This window comes from Manihot esculenta, chromosome 10 (assembly GCF_001659605.2).
Source record: "Manihot esculenta cultivar AM560-2 chromosome 10, M.esculenta_v8, whole genome shotgun sequence".
NCBI lineage: Eukaryota > Viridiplantae > Streptophyta > Magnoliopsida > Malpighiales > Euphorbiaceae > Manihot > Manihot esculenta.
In genome coordinates, this window is record NC_035170.2 from 31,856,331 (window position 1) to 31,880,067 (window position 23,737).

General features: G+C 36.9%; 3 protein-coding genes across 5 annotated transcripts in view; 1 reads left to right on the forward strand and 2 right to left on the reverse strand.

The window, feature by feature from the left end:
* Positions 1-428: 428 nt before the first annotated feature.
* On the reverse strand, positions 429-4,936 carry LOC110625258 (60S ribosomal protein L3-2). Its single transcript, XM_021770861.2, has 6 exons — positions 4,799-4,936; positions 3,560-3,671; positions 2,207-2,317; positions 1,637-1,941; positions 1,034-1,443; positions 429-887 (listed from the first exon to the last, which is right to left on the reverse strand). The coding sequence occupies exons 2-6, from the start codon at positions 3,642-3,644 to the stop codon at positions 629-631; spliced, it is 1,170 nt and encodes a 389-aa protein (XP_021626553.1). The 5' UTR covers positions 3,645-3,671; positions 4,799-4,936; the 3' UTR covers positions 429-628.
* A 494-nt stretch (positions 4,937-5,430) lies between these two features.
* LOC110625336 lies at positions 5,431-6,052 on the forward strand. The gene has a single exon (XM_021770952.2). It carries the CDS (start codon positions 5,465-5,467, stop codon positions 6,026-6,028), a length of 564 nt encoding a protein of 187 aa, XP_021626644.1. The 5' UTR covers positions 5,431-5,464; the 3' UTR covers positions 6,029-6,052.
* Positions 6,053-6,351: 299 nt separating this feature from the next.
* LOC110624885 (callose synthase 1) overlaps positions 6,352-23,737 on the reverse strand; it is a 32,986-nt gene continuing 15,600 nt past the window's right edge. For all 3 annotated transcript variants that reach the window (XM_021770307.2, XM_043961228.1, XM_043961229.1), the window contains 25 exons: positions 19,361-19,442; positions 19,243-19,292; positions 19,063-19,149; positions 18,302-18,439; positions 18,075-18,169; positions 17,917-18,001; positions 17,681-17,841; positions 17,453-17,576; positions 17,269-17,366; positions 17,055-17,181; positions 16,621-16,772; positions 15,823-15,932; positions 15,600-15,725; positions 15,405-15,473; positions 15,137-15,326; positions 14,871-15,036; positions 9,787-9,906; positions 9,596-9,714; positions 9,401-9,484; positions 8,796-8,908; positions 8,473-8,702; positions 7,562-8,359; positions 7,402-7,452; positions 7,006-7,191; positions 6,352-6,925 (listed from right to left, as the gene is read on the reverse strand). In XM_021770307.2, coding sequence (XP_021625999.1) covers positions 6,677-6,925; positions 7,006-7,191; positions 7,402-7,452; positions 7,562-8,359; positions 8,473-8,702; positions 8,796-8,908; positions 9,401-9,484; positions 9,596-9,714; positions 9,787-9,906; positions 14,871-15,036; positions 15,137-15,326; positions 15,405-15,473; positions 15,600-15,725; positions 15,823-15,932; positions 16,621-16,772; positions 17,055-17,181; positions 17,269-17,366; positions 17,453-17,576; positions 17,681-17,841; positions 17,917-18,001; positions 18,075-18,169; positions 18,302-18,439; positions 19,063-19,149; positions 19,243-19,292; positions 19,361-19,442 — 3,810 coding nt within the window. In that variant the 3' untranslated portion in view covers positions 6,352-6,676. The remainder of the gene's footprint in view (positions 6,926-7,005; positions 7,192-7,401; positions 7,453-7,561; positions 8,360-8,472; positions 8,703-8,795; positions 8,909-9,400; positions 9,485-9,595; positions 9,715-9,786; positions 9,907-14,870; positions 15,037-15,136; positions 15,327-15,404; positions 15,474-15,599; positions 15,726-15,822; positions 15,933-16,620; positions 16,773-17,054; positions 17,182-17,268; positions 17,367-17,452; positions 17,577-17,680; positions 17,842-17,916; positions 18,002-18,074; positions 18,170-18,301; positions 18,440-19,062; positions 19,150-19,242; positions 19,293-19,360; positions 19,443-23,737) is intronic.

The following is a 23,737-nucleotide window of genomic DNA, read 5'->3' on the forward strand; positions in this document are numbered from 1 at the left end:
AGAAGAGATAACAACAAAAGGTAAGAAATATAGCAATTATGTTGTGCATGCTAAAAGTAATGACATGTCTAGAACCCACGACATTGAAGCTCTTGAGAAAACTGTAAAAATCGTCTAAGGACAGGACATTGTAAAATATTTTGACGCAATGCTATATTTACTCATTATCATTCACATTTTCATAAATATATATATATATATATATATACAAGAACCCACGATGCTAAAATTCTTTGCAACACTAAATTTTTATCTAAAAACTTTTCACATGCTATGAAAAATTCCGCACTCGCGGTTAACTAGCATGTTGAAGTAATGAGCTTTTCGTGAAATTTTTATTGCCTAACATATAACAAAATCTTAAATTCACTTTGAATACAAATAAGAACTGCCACTCAACTAATTGTTTAGAGGGTTAAGGGGGAATATACTTTGAAAGTAAATTTTAGTCGTTAAAACAATATTTGGTTTAAATCGAAACAAGTTCATAACAATTCAAGCAGCAAAACTGTAGTCACCAAGCAAAACCACCAGCGTAAATTCAAACACAAGGAGAAAACAAAAAATTCAAACACAAAGGAAAACTAGTTCAGATGTTCATCTATCCTTTCCCTTGCTTAACTAAAGCTCAAGCCTTGACCCTCCCATAGAACTTTGCTTTCTCCTGTGTTGTCTGGAATCTACCATGGCCAAACTTGGAGGATGTATCAATAAACTTGAGCTTAATCTCCTCCAAAGCAACCCTAGATGTCTGGTTCAACAGTGATTGTCTCAAGGTCACAACTCGCTTCTTTGGTCCCACGCAGCATCCTTTTATCATCAGATAATCTTCCTTCACCACACCATAGTGGGGGAATCCTCCCATTGGTGTGATATCCTTTTCAGTCCTATTATTTGTGAAAGAGATGAGCCAATATTGAAAGGGCAAATTTACAAACAAAAAAACTACCAAAATCTCTATGAATTGCTAGAGTACTATCAAGATGCATAGTATAAATATAGGACTGTAAAGGGAACCATTAGGAATGTTAACCTGTCATATTCAGTAATTGCAGTATGCGACTCTTGGCCAGACTTCCCAAGCTTATAGATTTTCTTGTTCATCTCAGTACGGTGATGGTAACCATTCTGCCCAGCCCTAGCAACAGTAAATGACACCCTAGCTGGATGCCAAGCACCAATACATGCAACCTTCCTTAGACCACGATGGGTCTTGCGGGGCAGACGGGTGACACCCCAACGAGTAACCACACCTTCATAGCCCTTCCCCTTGGTCACACCAATAATATCAATCATCTCATCCTTTTGGAAAACAGCATCAATGGGTATCTGCTTCTCAAAGAAACTGTAGGCAAAGTCGACCTTCTTGGCAACATCCCCACCATTTACCTGAATCTCCATCAGATGGGCCTTCTTCTGCTTCAACCCTTTCATCTTTCTGATCTGCAGGGTCAATCATGCAACAAAGGTGAAGAATAAGGAATAAAGAAGATCACTACATGTCATTTTCGAAAGACCAAAACCATGAATCTCTCCAAGAATCAGAAATCCAGCAGTGAATCATAAGGTTCCAATAAATTGTTGGCTAAAGATACCTCATTAACAAATACAGAACTGAATGCACTAGGGAAATTACCTGGGTGTGTGCCAAGACTCGAATGACAGAACAATGCTTCTTTAGTTTCTCCAATTGAGCTTGAATATCTTTCTTCCCATCTTCAGATTCAAACTTTTTAGAGTACTTGGTGAATGCCTTCTTCTTGGACTTGCACCAGTTCTTGTAGAATCTCCTTTTCACATCCTCACTCAAATGCTGGGCCCAGACAGTGTTAAGTGACCGGAGACCACGGGGTGTTTTCATATAACCCACAACCCCAACCACCACCATAGGTGGTGTCTCTACGATAGTAACTGCTTCACATGTTTCTTTCTTGTGGAGCTCTGAAAGTCAAGGGTGCAGAAATTACATAATTAAAATGCAAATGAGACAACGAGGACAGTATAGCACTCTGCATATAATACACTTAAACAAATCGAGAAAAGAAAACTGAATGTGCTTCCATAGATATATCACAATATCATCCAGATAAGTAGAGTTGTGACAAATTGCTAAAAGATATCCCACTATTGATAGCAAACCATGTAGAATAATAGCATACTCTCATTGATTAATAAAATACCAAGCGTATAGACAAAGGAGACCTACTTGACCCTGGCTTTTCAACTTCTCTGACAATGTGGGTCATCCCTGCTTTGTAACCCAGAAAAGCAGTCAATCTGCAAGGTTTTGTTGGATCATCTTTTGGAAATGCCTTCACTGTGAACATCACGGAAGAGAGTAAAATGTCAACAATTGCAAATACTAACCAATATAAGAATTGCAAAACACAAGTCATAATAAACAATGCACAAGAGAGTAAGAAATCAAAATCTCAAATGGCATTAACAAATATTGACATAATTTAATTTCAGGGCACTAGAACAGATCAATGCAAATACTAATACTCTGCAAAAATACCATAGGTGAAAAAAACAAATCTTGAATTAAAATCCACAACTGTTAGGCAGCATGAAAATTCATTTCCAATAACAAACCAACTAGCAAGGCTAGGCCATCAACCCAAAAGTCATGCAGCACAGAAAGGAGGTTAGTAGTGAAATATCAAGGGCCCATTTACTTCCAGAAAACAGTTTTCTTTTTTTTTTGTTCATTTTCTAAGAAAACTGTAGACTTCATTATATAAAGAAAACAAAGGAAACATGGAAATCATGGCAAATGAGTAAAATTGTCAATTCTAGAAAATAGTTTTCTATTTTATTTTTTAAAAAAAAAATACTTTATCCATTCATAATTAAAAAAATGAATCAGCACAAATATATTTTACATTTAATTTTAAAATGTGTTATTCATTTATTTTATAATAATATAATTAATTTTCATTACTGCAAATAGATATTTTTTTCCAATTTAGTTACAACAAAGTTTTAGAATAATTTTATTTATAAAGAAAAACAGTTGGAAACAGAAACTTTTATTATAAAGAAAACCAGTCGAAAACAGAAGTTTTATTTTAAAGGAAAAAAGTGGAAAGCAACACAAAGCTGTTTTCAAAATCTTAGTTAAGTTTTGGAATCTTGAAAAACTAAGTTATCAATTTCCAATTTGGAAAATTGGACCATATGCACTCAACTCCATTTTCCAATTTACTTAGAACAATTTTCCCCAAAGCTGCTCCAATTTTCTACAAGTAAGCAGGTCCAAAAGGTGCTGATCTTCGTCATGCCAAGGAAGAAATGAGATACAAAAGGATAAACTATACATTAAATTTCCTTTAAAAGACCCTACTTTCATGTCCAAAAAAGCCCAAAGAGAACATGAAATGTTGAGCACCTAGCTAATACTAGAAAAACACCATAATATGATCAAAACTAAACAATAATCTCTTTAGGAAACATCAAATTTTGATAATGAAAATGATCAATGCATAAATCAAAATGCATATCATGCAACATTATGAACAACTTCAGCAATAATGAGATTCAAACAAGCATTAGAAACCTTTTCCTCTGTGGCGCGAGGCTCTCTTTCTTGGAAGAAATCCCAAAGAGCCATGTCGGGGGTGTTCAAACTTGCGATGAGACATGCTTCAACCCAGGATACCACTGCAACACTATGAATTTTGAACTTATTTTCCTTGAAAGACAGAAATGCATAACAAAAAGATTTTTTTTTTTTTCAAATTATATTCGGTTAGTTTCCAATGCTACTACATATCAATCTGCCTGTGCACCAAAACCAGAGAAACAATATTCTCTCTCAATGAAAAGGACCAACACAGGTATTACCACATAAAGGAGCTGAAATAAGGTTTCTGGATAAAATCATAATGACTCAATATTCTCTCTCAATCAAAAGGAGAGAAACAGGAATAATCACATAAAGGAGATGAAAATTGAAACAAAGTTTCCGCCTTTCTGGATAAAATCATGACTCAAACCACAGATAAAAGTCCAGAGAACATTCAATTCAATTAAACGTATCTAACATTCTCAAAAAGAAGCGCAAGTTTTTAATATTAGAATATTAACTTTTTTTTTAAAAAAAGATAATCTATTTCATTGGAATACTATGTTGTCAGACAAAAGTTTCCTGCACTTGCTTAATAAAAATATAAATGTAAATAATCACGAGAAACCATCAAATTACCTGAATGGAATCCTCAAAACGGAACATACGTTTCAACTTCTAAAATCAATTTAAAAAATAAGACGACACCAAAATACTAAAAAACGAACCAGTTAATTACTAAATAATCACGAACTTGTTTTTTTAAAAAATGAATTTACATCAACACTTGACCTGTAATCATTTGATATCAAAACCAAACCTTAGTACCAGAAAGGAAATGCTTCCCAACCAAAGGCCTATGGCATAAAAATTATGCCAAATCTCGAAGCTCAGTTGTATTCCTTTCCAAATACTCATTTCATGGTAATGGCAAAAGGAGCCCTTCCGAGACTCCAGCCTTGATTATTTCACCAATTCTCTTATAAAGGGAAGTCATTTCAAAATCACCACCAGGCAAGGCGCAATATCAAAATGTTTATCATGACAAGAGCATAAAAAACATTACAAAAAAACACTCTTAAAAATCTCCGAAACTTCTATAAGTGTAGAACAAGCATAACCCAAACTTTGTAGAAGACAAGTTGTAAGAATTACTGGATCAAAAAACGTAAACCAAATCAACCCACATAGATTCAATGAGCTAGAATCACATCAACAGTATGGCATTACCTCCAGATGCGAAGATTACTTGATGTGCTGTGCGCAGCTAAGAGAAAAGCAGGTGTAGCGAGGCGTTTTATATTGTTCTCCAATTAGGTTCAACGGCTGCGATTAGCGTCCATTGGGTATTATCGTCCGTTGGATGGTTAATTGGGATTAGGGTTAGGGCTCCAGTAGCCATGGAAAGGAATATATGGGCTTAGAATAAAGCAAGCCCACTAGATCCCTCTTTAGTCCAGTCCAATACTCAAAATTGGGCTGACATTTTGTAAATTAATGGAACCACTTGGATTTTTTTTTTATGTATAATCTCTAGATTCTTTTAATAAGTTGTTCATCATTAGATTCGCAAGCAAAAGAATCAGAATACACATGTTCACATTCATTTACATGAAGAAAGGAGCTTCATTGGGGGTTTCCATAATGCAAAACCACAAATTTAGGGGAGTAGAATCAAAGAAAAAAAAGTCTACTCAATTTTTCTAATAAAATATTAAAAGCACCCATACAATCAGTCATGTGTATGCTAGCTTGGTCCTCGAGATCTGCAAATACAGCAAGCCAATTAGTAATAGCTTCAACTGGTTTCCACCATTGAAAATTTTACACCTCACTATATATAATCATTCAAAAAGATGGCTTTGATACACAACCTTAGCTTGATAGAAGGCAGTAATGGCAACACTTCTCAGGCACTCTCTTTTGCTTCGCCGTCCATGTATAAAGCATTTCAGCCATTCCCACCCCTTGCGTCCAGTCGATGTGAAAGAAGAAGAGGAACTCGTTTGCTCAGGATGTGAGCTAGACCTTTCAGGTTCAGCTTACAAGTGTAGCAAGTCCAACTGTGAATTCTCCCTTCACAAATCCTGCTTTGAGCTTCCTGGTGAGCTTGAACACAATTCTCACTCTCAGCACTTGCTCACCCTTCTCCCCTCCCCACCTAAGCATGATTCCAAGTTCACTTGTGATGCCTGTGGAGATTATGGCACTGCTTTTACTTACCATTGCCTCACTTGCCAATTCAATCTCCACGTTGGATGTGCTTTCTTGCCCAACACCATCAAACATGTGGATCATGATCACCCACTTACACTCTTCTATTCCTCCTCCATGGGAAAAGGCTGCACAACCTTCACTTGTGATGCTTGTAAGAAAGATGTTTCTCAAAGCCATTGGATCTACTACTGCCCAGATTGCGATTATGGCACCAATCTAGCTTGCACGATTCCTCAATGCTGAACATGCCCGATAAATCACTTGCTATGTCCGTTTTCTGATGTTGTGTCAGTTTTCTGATGTTGTTTATCATATTGACTCACTATGATGAACAATGTCATAAAGAATTTACAAAATTTTCATGTTTCAATTAGTTTTTGTATTTTCATTATTCATTTTCCATATTTTATAATGATCAATATTAGTAAACGACTCATCAATGAAGGCTAATTGAGCTTGATCAAAATGTTTTTCAAGACGAGCAAGAGTCATATCACATACCAAGGATTTTTGTTATTTTTTCACCTTAAATAAATGGGCACGCACTTTGCAGGCACTTTCAAGGATTGCAAAGAGAAAGAATGGGCTTTAAAGCTTTCTTCTTTTGTCCTCCATCAACTAAATTAGAAAACAAAAAGAGTGCACACATTGTGTACATCCATCCTACTCGAACATAACATTTAGCATTCTTGCAATCCATGTTGGTCCTGACGCCCTATCGATCAACACCTACTAAAAGCTCGAACATTTTTTACTTTACAACATAATAATTTCCCCAAGCACTATACAAAGATATATACAACTTGTTGATTATCTTGATGTGCAAGGTAATAACCATGGAAATGCATGCAAATTCCCCGTTGATGATAAGCAGCTGTGTTTGTGATCCATTTACTCTTCACTTTTGGATGAACGATCTTTGCGGTGTCCACCAAGAATACGGGAAATCTGTAGACCTCTGCTAAATGCTTGGTTGAACAGCATACGTGTTTGGAACTCCGAAACAAATGGGAACCAAGCCAAGAATGCAACAGGAGTGAATAGAAGCAAGCCCATTATTATTTCATAACCACGAGCTAGTGTCCGCACTGATCCCCAGAATCCAGCATGTCGTATCAAAGGTTTACAAGCTTGTGCAATCTAAAAAAAGAAAATAATTATTGAAATGATACGCATGCAATTCTAAAGAGAAGCAGCTATTATTAATGTATCACACTGACCAGTAGCAGTCCCCATCCTGTAGGCATGAATGCAAGAATGCAGACTAAGACATCTCGAAGTGTCATATGTGGTAGTGCTATCAAAGTAATGAATATTGAAACGAAAGTCAAGAATATGAGGCCCTTTATCAGCCGAAACACTAGTTGGAAGTTTGCACTCAGTTTTCTCCTTCCAACAGACATGGCCTGTCAAAAATTCAATGCAAGTATCAGTATCGAATGCAAATCTACTTAATTAACTCACAATTACAGTCTGTCAAACCAAAGCACATGAAAAATTTGACAGTGATATCTAGCTAGGATTTTGACAGATAAATTGTAATGCACAGTAAGTGGGGGTGAACAAAGTTGCAACTCTGAATATGTCGAAGAAGTATGAAGAGTTTCGCAACTTACCTTCATTAACAACAATATTACAATGATAACAAGCCATGAAACGCCATAAACCTGTAATTCAACGAAAAGTTAAATATCAATGGTTCTGCTTGCTTTTGAACATCTTAACTTCCCAAACACAAAAAGCAAATTGTAACGCGTATAAATATAAAGCATATACCAGAAAACTTTTGGTATTGTTAATGATACTGAGGTGATACACTAGGCCATACTGAAAGATGAAGAAGCGCAATGCCAACAATATCTCCACAATGATACCGCGCTTCCCAGAATATCGAAGATGTTCCTGTTCCTTTTCCCACCAAGATTCCCAACTTTTTTCTGGAGGCACACCAATACCTCCACGGTTATTTATCCACTTGTTCCAATCTGTCCAGTCATCAACGATCTTTTGCCACTCAAACCCTGATGGATTGAAAAGGAAAGGAGCAAAAAGCCACGTCCCCACCATGAACCACATGGATACAGTGATTAAGATGTATGCAACTACACCTCTATATGAATGTCCAAAAATATGATACACGATAAGCAGAATCATCAGTTCAATCCCTTTGACAAAATGGCTGCGTGAATACATCCTATAGTTATCAGCAAACTTGGCATGGAACACTACAAAACCTCGACCAGTACCTCGGTACTGTGCACCCCCATGAAGTAATGTCCTCCCATAATAATGAGTCTTTGTTCCAAGAGAAAATGTGAAAAATACAGGGGCCAATTGTAATTGCATCAATATGAAATCGCTCAAGGCATTACGGAATCCCCTCTCCAAACCCATTTCCATCATCATAGGCAAGGCCATCAAGAAACCAATCTGCACAAGTGACTGAGAAGCAAGAGCTACTTGAAGAGGCTGGTTGTCTCTAATACCTGGTTTAGTAATCAAGACTTCTTCAATTCCACTAAGAGCGAGATAAAGGCGCCCATAAAGAAATACATACACCGTGAGCACGGTTAGCTGGAAAAAATAAACCTGATGCGAATTAGTACAAGGATATTTCATACATACCAAAAGGTATCAGAGCATTCTTAGGATTCCATATGCAGTAAAGGAGGAAATTTCACACATACCAAGGTACTAAAATAGAAACCAATAGTAGTGAAATAGCAGGACAACATTCGGAAGAAGTCAAACCGATGCCCTAGCCTGTAAATGTCACGACTCAATGTCTGTTCCCCATTTCCATTAGCTATCTTTGCCTCAAACATAGAAATCTGATTAAGGCCCACATCCCTTCCTTTACCAACTTGAATGTATTCATGATGAGTAACGTTCCCCTCACGTAATGTTGAACTGAAACCTGATAAAAGAAAATTCACAACAAATGTGAGAAATACTCGTGTGAAGCAAACTAGCAGCTTCATAAACATTAACATGATAAAAATGAAAATGCCTGCAAATATGTCCTCGCTTAAATTGATGACTTTAGAAGCTTTGCTGACACCCCCTCTAGTCAAGTGAAACAATCTGTCGAACACATCTGGATGACCATAGTGGAATCGCACTCTGCAAGAAAAATAAAATCATCAATTTAGCACATAAGATAACAAAGTAAATAAAACTGAAAGCAGTAGAACATGAAAATTCATCAATACAACAAGAAGGACAAGATTGAAAGAGGTAATACCAGACTGTCATTGCTAAAGTTCATGGAAATTAAAATGAAGTATATTATTCATGCATTCTTAAAGCATTATATGTAATTATGTAAATTACATGAGTGCTCCACCTCCAAATTCCAAGCCAACCTTCCAAGGAATTACTTCATTCATATCGCATAGGGTGATTATTTTGGGTGCGGTGCTCCATATATTTCGTTAATTGTTAGTAACATTTGGCTAAAAGTCTGCAATAATACTGTATTACACTCTTCTCTCTCTCTCTCTCTCTCATTTTCTTTCTAATGACGTAATAGATATAGAAAATATGATATTTACATTCCTGTAACAATGTGATCAAACGAAAACTTCTCAATGTAATTGAAAACTGGAATCTTACTTCAAAGGATTAGCCAACAGTCTCTGCCCAATTGTAACAAAACTAGTCTCCTGATTTGACATAAACCACGCAAGAGATGAAACACTGTACAGATCAGGGACAAAAAAACCAAAATTAGAGCATATGTCAAATATTATTGTACACCACTTTTTAACTGCTGTGCAAATCACAATCCAGTTTCAAAGCAACACTTACCTGCCAGTGAATATATGCTCCCTCAGTCCAAGTATTGTTGGGCATCTTACACCATCATGCTTATGAAGAAATTCTTGAAGCAAGTTCCTCATTTTGAAGGCTTCTTCCATATAGTTATCCTATTGCATTTTAATCAATTCAATTTTAAGAAGTTGCATTTCTGGTTCAGTGTCGTCTATTAAAAATGGTACCTGATTCATATCTATTGTTTGCAATCCTTCTCCCCGTGTGAATATAATGGCATGGTTCTGATTTTCTGGCTTCCCCTCACCTAATATTGCAGGTCCTGGAAGCTTTATCCGATATATTACCTGGGCCATAATTCAAGCAATAATTACAAGGGATTGCTAGGAATGTGAAGCCTTTAATTAGATTCAAGTAATGTATGCTCATGCTCTCATGTATGCTTGTGCAAGCATGTACATGCCCATCAATGGCAAGAAACAAAAATCCAACATCATAGAGTCATTGTTGCGCCTACCAAAACCTAGATAGCTAAATAGCCAAATTAACTTCCACTTATCAAAGCCCATGATAACTTTTCTCCTATTTTAAGGATTATTTTAAGGATTCTAACCATGACCTTCAATTCTCAGACAATGGAGATGATTTCCCTTGGTTTTGCTATATCTGACTCGCATACAATGCATAATTTAATAGGTAAGCATAAGGATTTGCACATCAGAACTTTCCCCTTTAACAACAAAACAAGCTACTTTCTTTTGTATTAAAGAAGAAATAGTTACACCCCATACTTAAACTCTAGTTAATGCAAAATAAAATTACAACAATCAAATCTGTTGACTTATTTACTGATCCTAACCGATTCTAGGAATATGATTTGATTTGATTATAATCCTTAATTATCTCTGTAATTATTATTTGATTATTTACTTCCTGTTTAGATATAATTCTTTGTGTATAAATATTCATGTAGACCAATTGTAAATATTAAGAGTGAAATACAAGAATACTCTAAATTTTTCCAAAATTCTTAATGGTATCAAAACATTTTCCTTATTTTAGGACTTGAATTCAATTTTTCCTCTTTAGGGTTTCAAAACCCTAGATCTACCTTTTTGGTACTAACCCATCTAGGAGCCTTTTCTCCTCTCACCGCCGGCACCAGGAGAATCGTCGGACTGTCGCTGGCTGATCGCCCAGCTCTGACGCCGAAAAAACCTGCGCGTGAGGCTCACGCGCCTCCCTTTCCCGGTGCGTGACCCATCACTTCCCGACGCGTGACCCATCGCCTAACGCTGCTTTGCCACTCCGATCACTCTAGCGATGATTCTGACGATCTTTCTAGCCTTCCCGTGCTGCTACCCGGTCTTTTGGTGAATCAATTAGACTCTTTTGTGTGTACAACCTTGGATACCTCCTATTCTGTCACAGTTCATAAACATTTGTCATGGCAGAAGGTAAAAGGGTGTCGATGGCAGAAGGTAATGCTTCCTCTCTTAATAATATTCCATGGATTATCGATTCTGGTGCGAATAGACACATGACAGGCTCTACTAAATACTTTCTTAATTATTTTCCTTCTCTAACCAAAGATAGTGTCAGAATTGCTGATGGCTCTTTTACTCTCATATCCGGAACAGGTTCTGTTATTTGCATATCCAACATTAAATTATCATCTGTCCTCCATGTTCCCCACTTTCCTGTCAACCTTTTATCTGTCAGTGCTATCACCAATGCCCTTAACTGTAAAATTGAATTCTTTCTTGATCATTGTGTTATTCAGGATCTTCGCACAGGGAAGAGGATTGGCAATGGTAGGCTGCATGATGGCTTATACATGTTGGAGGGTGATCCAGGTTCTTCGATATCTCAAGCCTGTTTTGGAGAAAATAAGAATGTCAATAAGGAGATAATACAGTGGCACAGACGGTTAAGGCATCCATCTTTTTTTGCCTTAGAAAAACTTTATCCTAATTTGTTTGCTAGAACTCAATTTGATTCTCTATTTTGTGATGCTTGTGAGTATGCTAAACACACTAGAACATCCTATCCTTTAAGTCATAATAAAAGTCAAATTCTTTTCGCGACTATTCATTCTGATGTTTGGGGGCCTACTCAAACCGTCTCCTTGTCTGGTAATCGATGGTTTGTCACCTTTATTGATTGTTACACTCGAATTACTTGGGTCTATTTTATTAAAGCTAAAAGTGATGTATTTTCTTGTTTTCAATCGTTTCATAAGATAATTTGTACTCAATTTGATACTAAGGTGAAAATTTTAAGAACTGACAATGGAAGAGAATACATGAATAGTGGTTTTTCTGCTTATTTGGAGAATAATGGAATAGTACACCAGACTAGTTGTCCTTATACTAGTGCTCAAAATGACATTGCTGAAAGGAAAAATAGGCATCTATTGGAGGTAACTCGATCTCTTATGTTCACCATGAATCTACTCAAAGCATATTGGGGAGATGCAATCCTTGCATCTGCTTATCTTATCAATAGAATGCTTTTCAAGACCCTTGACTTTATGAGTCCTTTGGCGGTTCTACAAGGTAAGAATTCATACGTTGTTCCACCAAAAGTATTTGGGTGTGTTTGCTTTGTCCATACTAGGACGGCAGGGAAATTAAATCCCAAGGCCCTTAAATGTGTGTTTGTTGGGTATTCTCCGACACAGAAAGGATACAAGTATTATCACCCTCCCTCTAGAAAATATTTAGTCAGTATGGATATTACCTTCCGAGAAACTGAACCCTACTTCAGTACCACCCATTCACCTCTTCAGGAGGAGAATAATGAGCAAGAAGAGGTGATCCCGAATTCTGTGATTCTAAATGATATGGTTTAACTAAAGAGTTTGAATTCTAGTAGACAGGGGGAGATGTCCAATCAGGAAGAGAGAATTGGTCTTTGGACAAGGCAGAAGAAGCCATTATGCAGCCTACTCAGAGTCAAGAATCTTCTTCTGGTGAGTTACCCAATCAAGAATCTTCTTCTGGTGAATTACCCACAACTCTTGAATGCTCTAATGACTTAGATAAACCTATTGCACAAAGAAAAGGAGTCAGATCTTGTACTAAACACCCTATTTCTAATTTTATTTCTTATGAATCCTTGTCTCCTTCCTATAGAGCCTTTGCCTTGTTTATTTCCTCTGTGTCTATTCCACAGGATTGGAAGAAAACTCTTGCAGATCCTAAATGGAAGGGAGCAATGATTGAAGAGATGAAAGCATTGGCTAAAAATGAGACCTGAGAGCTTGTTACTTTCCCATCTGGAAGGAAACTCGTTGGTTGTAAATGGGTGTTCACAGTGAAACACAAAACTGATGGCACAATTGAACGGTTTAAGGCTAGATTGGTTGCTAAAGGATTCACCCAAACTTATGGAATGGATTACCAAGAGACATTTGCCCCAGTTGTAAAAATGAACTCAATCAGAGTTCTGTTATCTTGTGCAGCCAACTTGGACGGGGACTTGCAACAGTTTGATGTGAAGAATGCTTTCCTTCATGGGGATTTAGAGGAAGAAGTGTTCATGGAAATTCCTCCTGGGTTCTCAGATGAGAAGACACAAGGAAAGGTGTGCAAGTTAAAAAAGGCTTTGTATAGGCTAAAACAATCTCCCAGAGCTTGGTTTGACAGGTTTAGCAGAGCCATGATGTCCTTTGGTTACCAACAAAGCAATGTTGATCACACTCTGTTTATCAAACATCACAAGGGTAAGATCACGCTTCTTATTGTGTATGTTGATGATATAGTGGTGACAGATGATGACAAAGAGGAAATGGCTCAATTAAAGAGGTTGTTGACTCAGGAATTTGAAATCAAAGATCTATGAAAACTGCAATATTTTCTAGGTATTGAAGTGGCTAGATCAGAAAAATGAATTTTCATCTCCCAAAGAAAGTACATTCTGGATCTTTTGGAAGAAACTGGTATGATGGGATGTAAACCAGCAGAATCTCCCATTGAAAGTAATCACAAGCTGGAAGCAGGAACTGGTGAGTCTGTGGATATTGGAAGATACCAAAGATTAGTAGGAAGGTTGATTTATCTCTCACATACTCGACCAGATATAGCCTATACTGTTAGCTTAGCCAGCCAATTCATGCATGACCCTCGCGAGACTCATATGCAGGCTATACTTTGCATCTTGAGATACCTAAAGTCTGCGCCAAGGAAAGGGCTTCTTTACTCCAAACATGGTCATCTTCGAGTTGAAGTTTTCACAGATGCAGATTGGGCAGGATCTCTTAATGACAGGAGATCCACCTCTGGCTACTGCACAATTGTGGGAGGGAACCTTGTTACTTGGAGGAGCAAAAAACAAAGTGTTGTTGCTCGGTCCAGTGCTGAAGCAGAATACAGAGCAATGGCCCAAGGTGTATGTGAACTCTTATGGTTGCAGAAGTTATTGAGGGAGTTGAGGTTGCCCGAAAGAGACAAGATAACTTTATATTGTGACAATAAAACTGCTATAAGTATAGCACAAAATCCAATCCAACATGACCGGACGAAGCACATTGAAATTGATCGGCACTTCATTAAAGAAAAATTAACAGACGGTGTCTTGAGCCTAGTTCATGTGACTTCTACTGGGCAACTTGCGGATGTGTTTACTAAAGGGCTCAACAACAAAATCTACCATAATCTGATTTGCAAGTTGGGCATGTGCGACATCTTTGCACCAACTTGAGGGAAAGTGTTGACTTATTTACTGATCCTAACCGATTCTAGAGATATGATTTGATTTGATTATGATCCTTAATTATCTCTGTAATTATTATTTGATTATTTACTTCCTGTTTAGATATAATTCTTTGTGTATAAATAGTCATGTAGACTAATTGTAAAGAATAAAAGTGAAATACAAGAATACTCCAAATTTTTTCAAAATTCTTCATAGACATTAATCATGCTGAGATGAAGAACATCCCATTGATGTGAGAAAAGAGCTACGCGTGCAAAACAAAATGGAGCCGCCCAAGGAACGTGCCTTGAACCATAATACTCAAAAGCTCGATCCTAGTTTAGCAATTGAGTGTGCCGATTCAGTTTGCGACGAGGACGTGGCAAAATTGAGTGGAGGAGATTATAGTGTCCCACATCAATTGTTTACAGGAATTTGATGTTTTATAAATGGCTAACAAAAACTACTAAATATCTTGGGTTAACCATTTTGACCTAAATAAAAAATGGGTCCAAATGTTATTTGTATTAGTTTGAGACGGATTATTATATTAAATGTTTAAAAATCAAAGTGCACTATCTTGAGACTTTAGTAAATATTATTGGACTTGTACCTGGTCTAGATTTTGAACTGGCTCAGAAGAATCAATAGGCTCGGTTGGAGGACCAGCCTTGACAAGAGTTGAATAATAAACCTTCTCAACCATCTTGTTGGAATTGGATTTACCTTTACTAGTTTCTTCAACTTCATCAATATAAGCTACACGAAGAGATGGATAACTGCCACAAACAAAGCAAGAAATAGAAACACCACTAGCTCACAAGCGCCCTAAATAATCCAAAAAATGATTGAATATTCTGAGATAAAGGGCAAACCTACTTTGTCATGAGCTTCAGTATATCTGTAGCACGAGCATCAGCTGATCGTTTGTGAATGCCATATTGCTGGCATGATACAACATATGTGAATTTCATATCAGCTACTGCTTGACATTGTGCCCATAGTGACTTTTCACTCTTTGACTGTTCTTCACTACTTGATTCAGCAGCCTTATAGCCTTTCATTAATTCTAATAAAAGCAAGAGAGATTTTCCGTAAGTAGAAGGAATAAGGTAATTGCAGATAGCACTGAGGTCTGGCTAAGTACCTTCATTGGTTGCCATATCAAGGAAGGCCTGAAGTTCCAAAGCTTTACGGTAATACATCATTCCTCGTACTTATTTGTTGAGATCAGGAGGAAAGAAGCATAAAGTGATCATTATCAAATATCAATAGAAGATCAAAATAACACAAAATTTCAAATCTATCAATTATCATGTGTGAGAGAGAGAGAAAACAGTACCAGTTTTTGTCAACGTTTGGCCTCTGTATGATGCCCATAACCGAAGTTTCTCTTTCAGTTCTTCAGTTTCTCTGAGTTGTTCCTCACTAGCACAGTCAACTTGTTCAAGAAAGTTTGTCCACTCATCTATTTAAATTCCATAAATACATGAGAATGTATCATTCTTAATAAATATTTACCTAAGAGGGCCATCAAAAAAATAAGGAGGAGAAAACCAAGGAACCTGGAAAGATCTTTTGCAAGTAAAAAAGAATAGAAACCCCATCCTCATTTGGATTCTCCAGTTGATTTATGGAGTAAAGGACATCCTCATCAAAGTAAGGAGTTAGGACACTGTCAAAAGTAAGAAAAACATAAAACCAGGATTAGGGGTCATGATCATATAATTTACATCGATTATATGGCATTTCAACAAGATGTTAAACAAAAACAGGCATGACCTCCAACAAACTAGATGAAAAATCCACAAATATATAATTTTTTTTCTCTCTTTTTAATCATTTCAATGCATATGGTTTTATCTGTTAGCACTTTGGTGCTATATTTTACCAATTTTGCCAAAGTGAAATTCATATGGCTTCTATATGACATGAAATAAGGAATAAGTTGGAGTCTGATATGCGTCACACGACTCACTCCTATGCAAATATCCATATGGCATAACATCTATGTTATATTGACAATTCATTCAACTTGTTAAAAGTCTGTTCTAGAGATATTGCACAATTCTTTCCTTTTTTTTCCCTGGCCTTCTAGACACGGAAAAGCTATTGATAAACATTTGGCCTCATATAATTATAAGAGCTACATAAAAGATTGTATTAATGATAACTGATAAATAGCATTAGAAGTGATAAAAAATTAAAAGTGCCTTCATGAAATTGATATTAAAAGGAACACCTCATCCGAGATGAAAAAAGCGATAAAGCACAGGGTATTCTATGAGATGGAATAAATGAAACAAAAAACCAAATGTAATGATGCCTCCAGTGCAATAATGTTGAATGTGAAGGGAACTTACGAAAATGAAAGCATGTTTCGAACTTTGGGTGCAGTAGGCATGTCCATGAATAATGAATTGGAGAAGAAAGAAATTCGCCTTCTAGCTTCCAAGTTAGATGGCACATCCATAGCAGACTCTTTCACAGTAAGCAGTAGATGAAGCCTTCTGATCTGGAATATCAAATGTATATAGGAGGGGATTAGTATATGTAATCTCCAACTTATTCTTCTACTCATAAAGAGAGGATGAAACCTATATCTATATATATATATATATATAGAGAGAGAGAGAGAGAGAGACTTCAGACAAAATTTGTGCACCACCAAAGGAAAATATCAATGTAAAAGAGGGCACTTAGATCAAATACAAAAGATAATCAGAGGGTTGTTTACAAGCTATGCACACTAGTAAGACTCTAAAAGGAAATTGTATTAGCCAGCAGTTAATGTTACTTTTTCTTTCAAAGCGTCTGTCTCTTGCACTGGAAATCTTAATGAACCAAAAAACTGATACTGTTGATCAAGTGAGGTCATTCCCTCATGTTTTCCAAAAGATCCACCATGGCTTGAGTCAAGCAAACTAGACAAGCAAAAATACAACTTTATCAATACGATACGCCATTTTGATAAATTTGAGACGATGATAGCATTACGTATAATAATTTACCTAGGAACCTCGTCCTCCATTATGTCTCTAGTCACCACTTCTAGCATGTCAAGCAAAAGAATGACAACTTTATCCTTGTCATCTTTCTTATTTGACATCTGTAATAACAAGGCAGACTCAATTAGGAGGGGAAATAACGTAAACTCAATAGATAAATGATTAAGTTATGTAGGAAAAGAAATACCAAATATTCAATAAGATTCACAAACTGTTCATAGAGTATTGGGAGAGCACTCATATTCAATTCCCTTATCAGTGTGTCATTTTGTATATACTCATCAACTCTGGAGAAAATATCATCTATAACCCTGGGAGCAAAACATCATCAAGGTAATAGTAAAATACATCATGTAAAATAAATTTAAGCTCCCTTCAATTTCTGACAGAATATTCCATAGAAGTACAAACTTACTTCCTTTCCCTCTCCCCCAGAACTAAATATTTGATGATACTTCTAAATGAGGCATAGCACTCACGAACTGCACAGTGCATATAGTTGTCTGTACTCAACCTTTTCTTCAGTTCACGGTCTTTTCCATTGCTATCTTTTGCCATATCCAATGCTATTGGTATCTACACAATCCATATGCAGGTGAGTATATTGTTAGGTGAGGCTCACAGAACAACAGAAGGAAGGAACAAATAGACCTTGCTAGCAAGCAAAAATGGAGGCCATTGAATGAGGTCTAGACCCTTATCAGCCCAGTATGGGACAAGCATCAAGTCCATTTCCCTGCATATTTGACAAATATTAACATATAAAGTCAAGAGGTTCTATGTTCAATCACTTTAGTTTGCTGTCGTACCTATTATTTATCAAATCTTCATCCCGGAAGCTAGTTATTATTTTGTTCCACATCTGAGCAAACCTTGCTTCCTCCTCCTCTTTATTGGACGGGATCTAAAATAAACAGCCAAATCATTAAGACCCTAAAGAAGGCTTTTAGTAAATAAATAACAGAATGGGATGTGAAATAAGAACCCATAGTTTGTTATTAACTGCAATGCTACTAATGGAAGGACAGGGGAAAACCTCAGTGAATTTACGGGAAAAAGTGGCTTTCAGTCCTTTTCTCTTGATCTTCTCACTCTTTTCCACAGGAATCAAGTTCCAATTGAATGCCCCTGGTAATGATTGGAATCGAGACCTCAACATTCCCAACGTTCGAATCTGAAAAACAACAGAAACATTTAGTCAAGTATTTTTAGTTCTAACAACTTATCAGCCCACCTAAGGAAGTCTCATATATTCTACAACTTACACTAATGCTTTCAGATGTTCTTCATAAATAATTCCCATTTTTTGTGCTTCTACGGTTCTACCATATTTTTTAATGTATGATTTACATTGTATAATCTATAAAATTATGTGCATTACCACATTAAAGATACTAAAGAATCAAATTAACAATATACAAAATGACATATAATGATAATTTTTGCAAATGTTGTGAGTCGGGGATGCGTTCGCCACAAAATCACTCATATAAGTTAGTTCAACTTATTAAACCCCTTAATGTTTGAGTCACCAAGCTCAAACAAATTTAGACGTATTTAGTAATAAAATAAACAAATGACGCTATTCATCAATTCTAGTGACATGCTTTTAGCAACACCAAGTTACTACACATGAAAAAGATTAACAATTATAAATCAGATCTTAAGAGCATGGATATTAAGCAAATCCTAAAATACTTTCCTTCCTAACCTAGGTAAAAATTTTGATATAGGCATACCACTTGCTTGGAAATGCTGTCAAGAAAATATGATAAGAGAAAATTAAGCTTTACCAACCTCCCCAAGACGGCGAAAGGCACCATATACACCTCCAAATATGGTAGAGTAAATAGCATACCAAATCTGAGTATCCATAAAATAGACCTACAAAAGAATCACTTGTGTTAAAGAGCTAATAACCAGAGGTTAAAAAATCAATGGAGAGAAGCAGGTGAAATAGAATAAACATGAACATACAAGGACAACGGGAGCCCATAGTGCAATCACAACACCAATGTTGTTCTTGGCTGCGCACAAAGACGATTCCATTAGAAAGCATTTCCACTGGAAAAGGGCATTTAACTTGCATAATTACCTCGAGGAAAAAACTCGTGCCACTGGTACGTTTGGATGTGAACTTTCATTATTGCTTTTGTTGGACCAACAAGAGGCTTAATCTGAAACAGAGGAAGTTCAGTTGAATTTTCCAGTGTTCGGAGGGATGCAGGGACAAACAAGTTCCCACTAAAATTATTTTTCTTGGTTTTAGAATTTTCTCCAACTAGGCCACAGTGGCATGAATTGTTTAGTCATATCTGCTATTTCCAAATCAGGTAGGAATCTTTTTTTTCAGAATGCAATGAATTTTTAGAACTTTTAGCATACCTCCAGATAAGCAATTACACAAATATGCATTCAAATTGGTTGAAGGAATTTCAGACTAAACAAAAAGTAAATAATTTATCACAATAAAGAACATGTTTGCACTAAAAAATAAGCTAATGATATAAAAGGGTTTCTAATTAGGAGGATTCAAATATTTAGGATCCTAATTAAGTTTAATTATTTTTGAGATCTTAATTAGGCTTGATTATAGAAATTTTATTTTTATTATAAATATTCCTAATTTAGATTAATTCATTGTGTATAAACATTGAAACCTTGTAAAAATCAATTTAATTTTCCTGGATTTAAATTCAATTTTTCCTCTCTTTAGAGTTTCTAAAACCCTAAATCTACCTTTTTGATACTACCCTATCTAGGAATTTTTTTCATCTCTCACTGCCGCCACTAGGAGGATTGTCGGACCGCCGCCGTCTAGCTCTGATGCCGAAAAGCCACGCGCGTAAAGCTCACATGCCCTTCCTTCCCAGCACATGAGACACTGTCCTACGCTGTCCAGTCCACTCCAATGCTATTTCCGATCCCTTTTCCGTCCATCCCGTGCCACTACCTGGTCATTTTCGACGTGAGAGACATTCTCACATTTTCCGATGGTTTTTTTTTTGCTGTGATTCTTTCCGGCAAACTCGTCTTCAAGTCGCGCCTCTTATTTGCTTGGACCCATGCCTTTTCACTAGTGAACAATAATTCTTCTTTAGTAACATTATTCTCCCACTATTTTTGACAGAAAAAGAGTGGCTTTTTGTTGAAATAGTAGTGACTTGTATGGGTAATGTAAAGACTTATGATAATACTTCTATTTCATCCGATAATGCTTCTATTTCATCTGTTAGTTCTGCCCTATAGATTATTGATTCTTGTGCAAATAGACATATGATGGGCTTATCTGAAGGCTTCCTTACTTATCTTCTATGTCTACAACACTGTTAGAATCGCAGATGGTCCTTCCGCTCCTATCTCTGAAACTGGTTCTATTGTTTGTACTGTTATAAGTTATAGAAAGTAAATATGTTAATATAGGAAGTAAATATTGATAGATGGGTCAGTTGCTTAATCTTAGGGATTGTATAATCATAGGCTTGATTTTCCTTCCTATTTAGATACCGTCTCTCATGTATAAATAGGTTGTAATCTCTATTGTGGAAAATAACAAATATTATCTTTCTACATGGTATCAAAGCCTTTCTCGTAGAGATCTAATTTTTTCCCTCTCTCGTCAAGTTTTAAATTTTTTTTCTTTGGAGACTTAGGTCTTTGTTCATTTGGGTTGTCCATAAAGGGTAACATTTGGATATCACCATCGCTGGAGTCGCCACATCGACCCCTTCTCAGATCTGAGATTTAGTTGCCGTTCGGGTGTTGGGTGGAGGTGTACTGTTCATCGACACTGTTCACGGGTACTGTTCATGGTACTGTTCACCGACACTGTTCACGGATACTGTTCATTGGTACTGTGCACGCCGGGTACTGTTTTCTGATTCTGTGTTTCTTTCGTTGCTATCGTTTTGGATTGGTTGTCCTTATGGCTGAAGTTAAAACCACCATCGTAACTGATGTGATTCCTATGATGACTAAAATCACGGAACACAAATTGAATGGATTTTCCGATCAGAGAGTTTTGATATCTGCAGATGAGTATGCACAATTCATCCAATACCGGGCATCTCTAAAATCCTCTACTTCCTCCTCTATCACTGCAATCGCCGAGTCAGGTAACTCTACTGCATGTCTTGTGTCTTCATCCTCCAAATGGGTTATTGATTCCGGTGCTACTGATCATATGTCAGGTAATTCTAGCCTTTTATCCAATCTTGAGTCTCATACATCGCCTTCTTATGTTACTCTTGCTGATGGCACTAAATCTTCTGTCATTGGTTCTGGTCATGTCAACTTAACCCCTTCTCTTTCTGTATCCTCTGTGTTATGTCTCCCTAAGTTCGCATTTAATTTGCTTTCCGTTAGTAAACTCACTCGTGCATTGAATTGTTGTGTCTCATTCTTTCCTGATCATTGTATTTTTCAGGATCTTTCGACGAAGCAGATTATTGGTAGAGGGAGTGAGTCAGAGAGTCTTTACTTCTTGGATCAGCAACTACCTCGATCTCCTCGATCTCTGGTATGCTCCACGCGTTTAACACCTTTTGATATTCATTGTCGTTTGGGGCATCCTTCTCTCTCGGCTTTGAAGAAGTTATATTCACAGTTTCATTCTTTGTCTATTCTAGATTGTGAGTCTTGTCAATTTGCCAAACATCATCGTTTACCTACACTGTCTCGAGTCAATAAACGGGCTTCGTCCCCCTTTGAATTAGTCCATTCAGATATTTGGGGTCCTTGTCCTGTTGTGTCTAAACCTGGCTTTAAGTATTTTGTTACTTTTGTTGATGATTTCTCTCGTACTACTTGGTTATTTTTAATGAACAGTCGTTCAGAATTATTTTCTATTTTTTGTGCATTTTATGCTGAAATCCAAACCCAATTCAATACTTCCATCCGTATATTGCAAAGTGATAATGCTAAAGAGTATCTCTTTGGGGAATTTCAATCTTATTTGTTACAAAAAGGGATTCTTCATCAGTCCTCTTGTGTTGCCACTCCTTCACAAAATGGAGCTGCTGAAAGAAAAAATCGACATCTTCTTGAAGTAGCCAGAGCCCTCTTATTCCAAATGAAGGTACCTAAATGTTTTTGGGCTGATGTTGTATCCACTGCTTGTTTTTTGATCAATCGCATGCCTTCCTCCATCCTTCATGGTGATATCCCTTATAACATTTTATTTCCCACTAAATCTTTGTTTCCTATTGAGCCACGTATCTTTGGTTGTACTTGTTTTGTTCGTGATGTTCGTCCACAGGTTACTAAATTGGATCCCAAATCACTCAAATGTGTCTTCTTTGGCTACTCTCGACGTCAGAAAGGGTATCGTTGTTTTTCTCCTGATCTGAATTGTTATCTTGTGTCTGCGGATGTAACATTCTTTGAGTCCACTCCGTTTTTTCCGTCATCATCTGTTTATAATACCAAGGAGGAGGAAGATGATCTCTTGCTATACACTGTTCGTTCTCTGTCTCCTCAGACTACTCCTACACCTTTTGCTCATGTGCCAGGTCGCCCTCCCATCTTTAATGTATATTCCAGACGCTTAGAGGACTCTGACTCCGTTCCACTACCCGCTTCTTCGTCGACTGATCCTGCTCCCACTGATCCTTCACTGTCTGATTTGGATTTGCCCATTGCTCTTCGCAAAGGTAAACGTACTTGCACTTATCCTATTTCATCTTGTGTCTCTTATGATCAATTATCCTCCTCTTCTCGTTGTTTTGTCACTGCTTTAGATTCTATTTCAATTCCCAAAACTGTTATTGAGGCTTTGTTCCATCCTGGTTGGCGTGCTGCAATGGAAGAGGAAATGATGGCCCTTGACACTAATGGTACTTGGGAGTTGATGTCCTTGCCCCCAGGAAAGCGAGCTATTGGGTGCAAATGGGTGTTTACAGTGAAAGTAAACCCTGATGGATCTATTGCTCGCCTTAAGGCCCGTTTAGTGGCCAAAGGTTATGCACAAACTTATGGAGTTGACTATTCTGATACATTCTCTCCAGTTGCCAAGCTCGCATCTGTCCGATTGTTTATTTCCTTAGCGGCTACTCATGATTGGCCTTTACATCAACTGGATATTAAAAATGCTTTTCTTCATGGTGATCTTCAGGAGGAGGTCTATATTGAGCAACCACCTGGTTTTGTTGCTCAGGGGGGGAGTCAGGTAAGGTTTGTAGACTTTGAAAATCCCTTTATGGCTTGAAACAGAGTCCTCGGGCTTGGTTTGGCAAGTTTAGTGAGGTGGTCCAACAGTTTGGAATGAAGATGAGTAAGTGTGATCACTCAGTGTTTTATAGAAATTCTGATAGTGGAGTAATTCTGCTTGTAGTATATGTGGATGATATCATCATTACAGGAAGTGACAATGCTGGCATCACATCCCTAAAAGAATTTCTTAAAACACAGTTTCATACAAAGGATTTGGGTTCCTTGAAATATTTCTTGGGAATCGAAGTTATGTGGTGTAAGA

Excerpts from the sequence above, each read along its gene's own strand:
- LOC110625258 (XM_021770861.2), bottom strand. The coding sequence starts at position 3,644 with ATGTCTCATCGCAAGTTTGAACACCCCCGACATGGCTCTTTGGGATTT. Across the intron at positions 2,318-3,559 it reads CTCGCGCCACAGAGGAAAAG|TGAAGGCATTTCCAAAAGAT; the intron begins GTTTCTAATGCT and ends TGATGTTCACAG. Across the intron at positions 888-1,033 it reads GCAATTACTGAATATGACAG|GACTGAAAAGGATATCACAC; the intron begins GTTAACATTCCT and ends CACAAATAATAG.
- LOC110625336 (XM_021770952.2), top strand. The coding sequence starts at position 5,465 with ATGGCAACACTTCTCAGGCACTCTCTTTTGCTTCGCCGTCCATGTATA.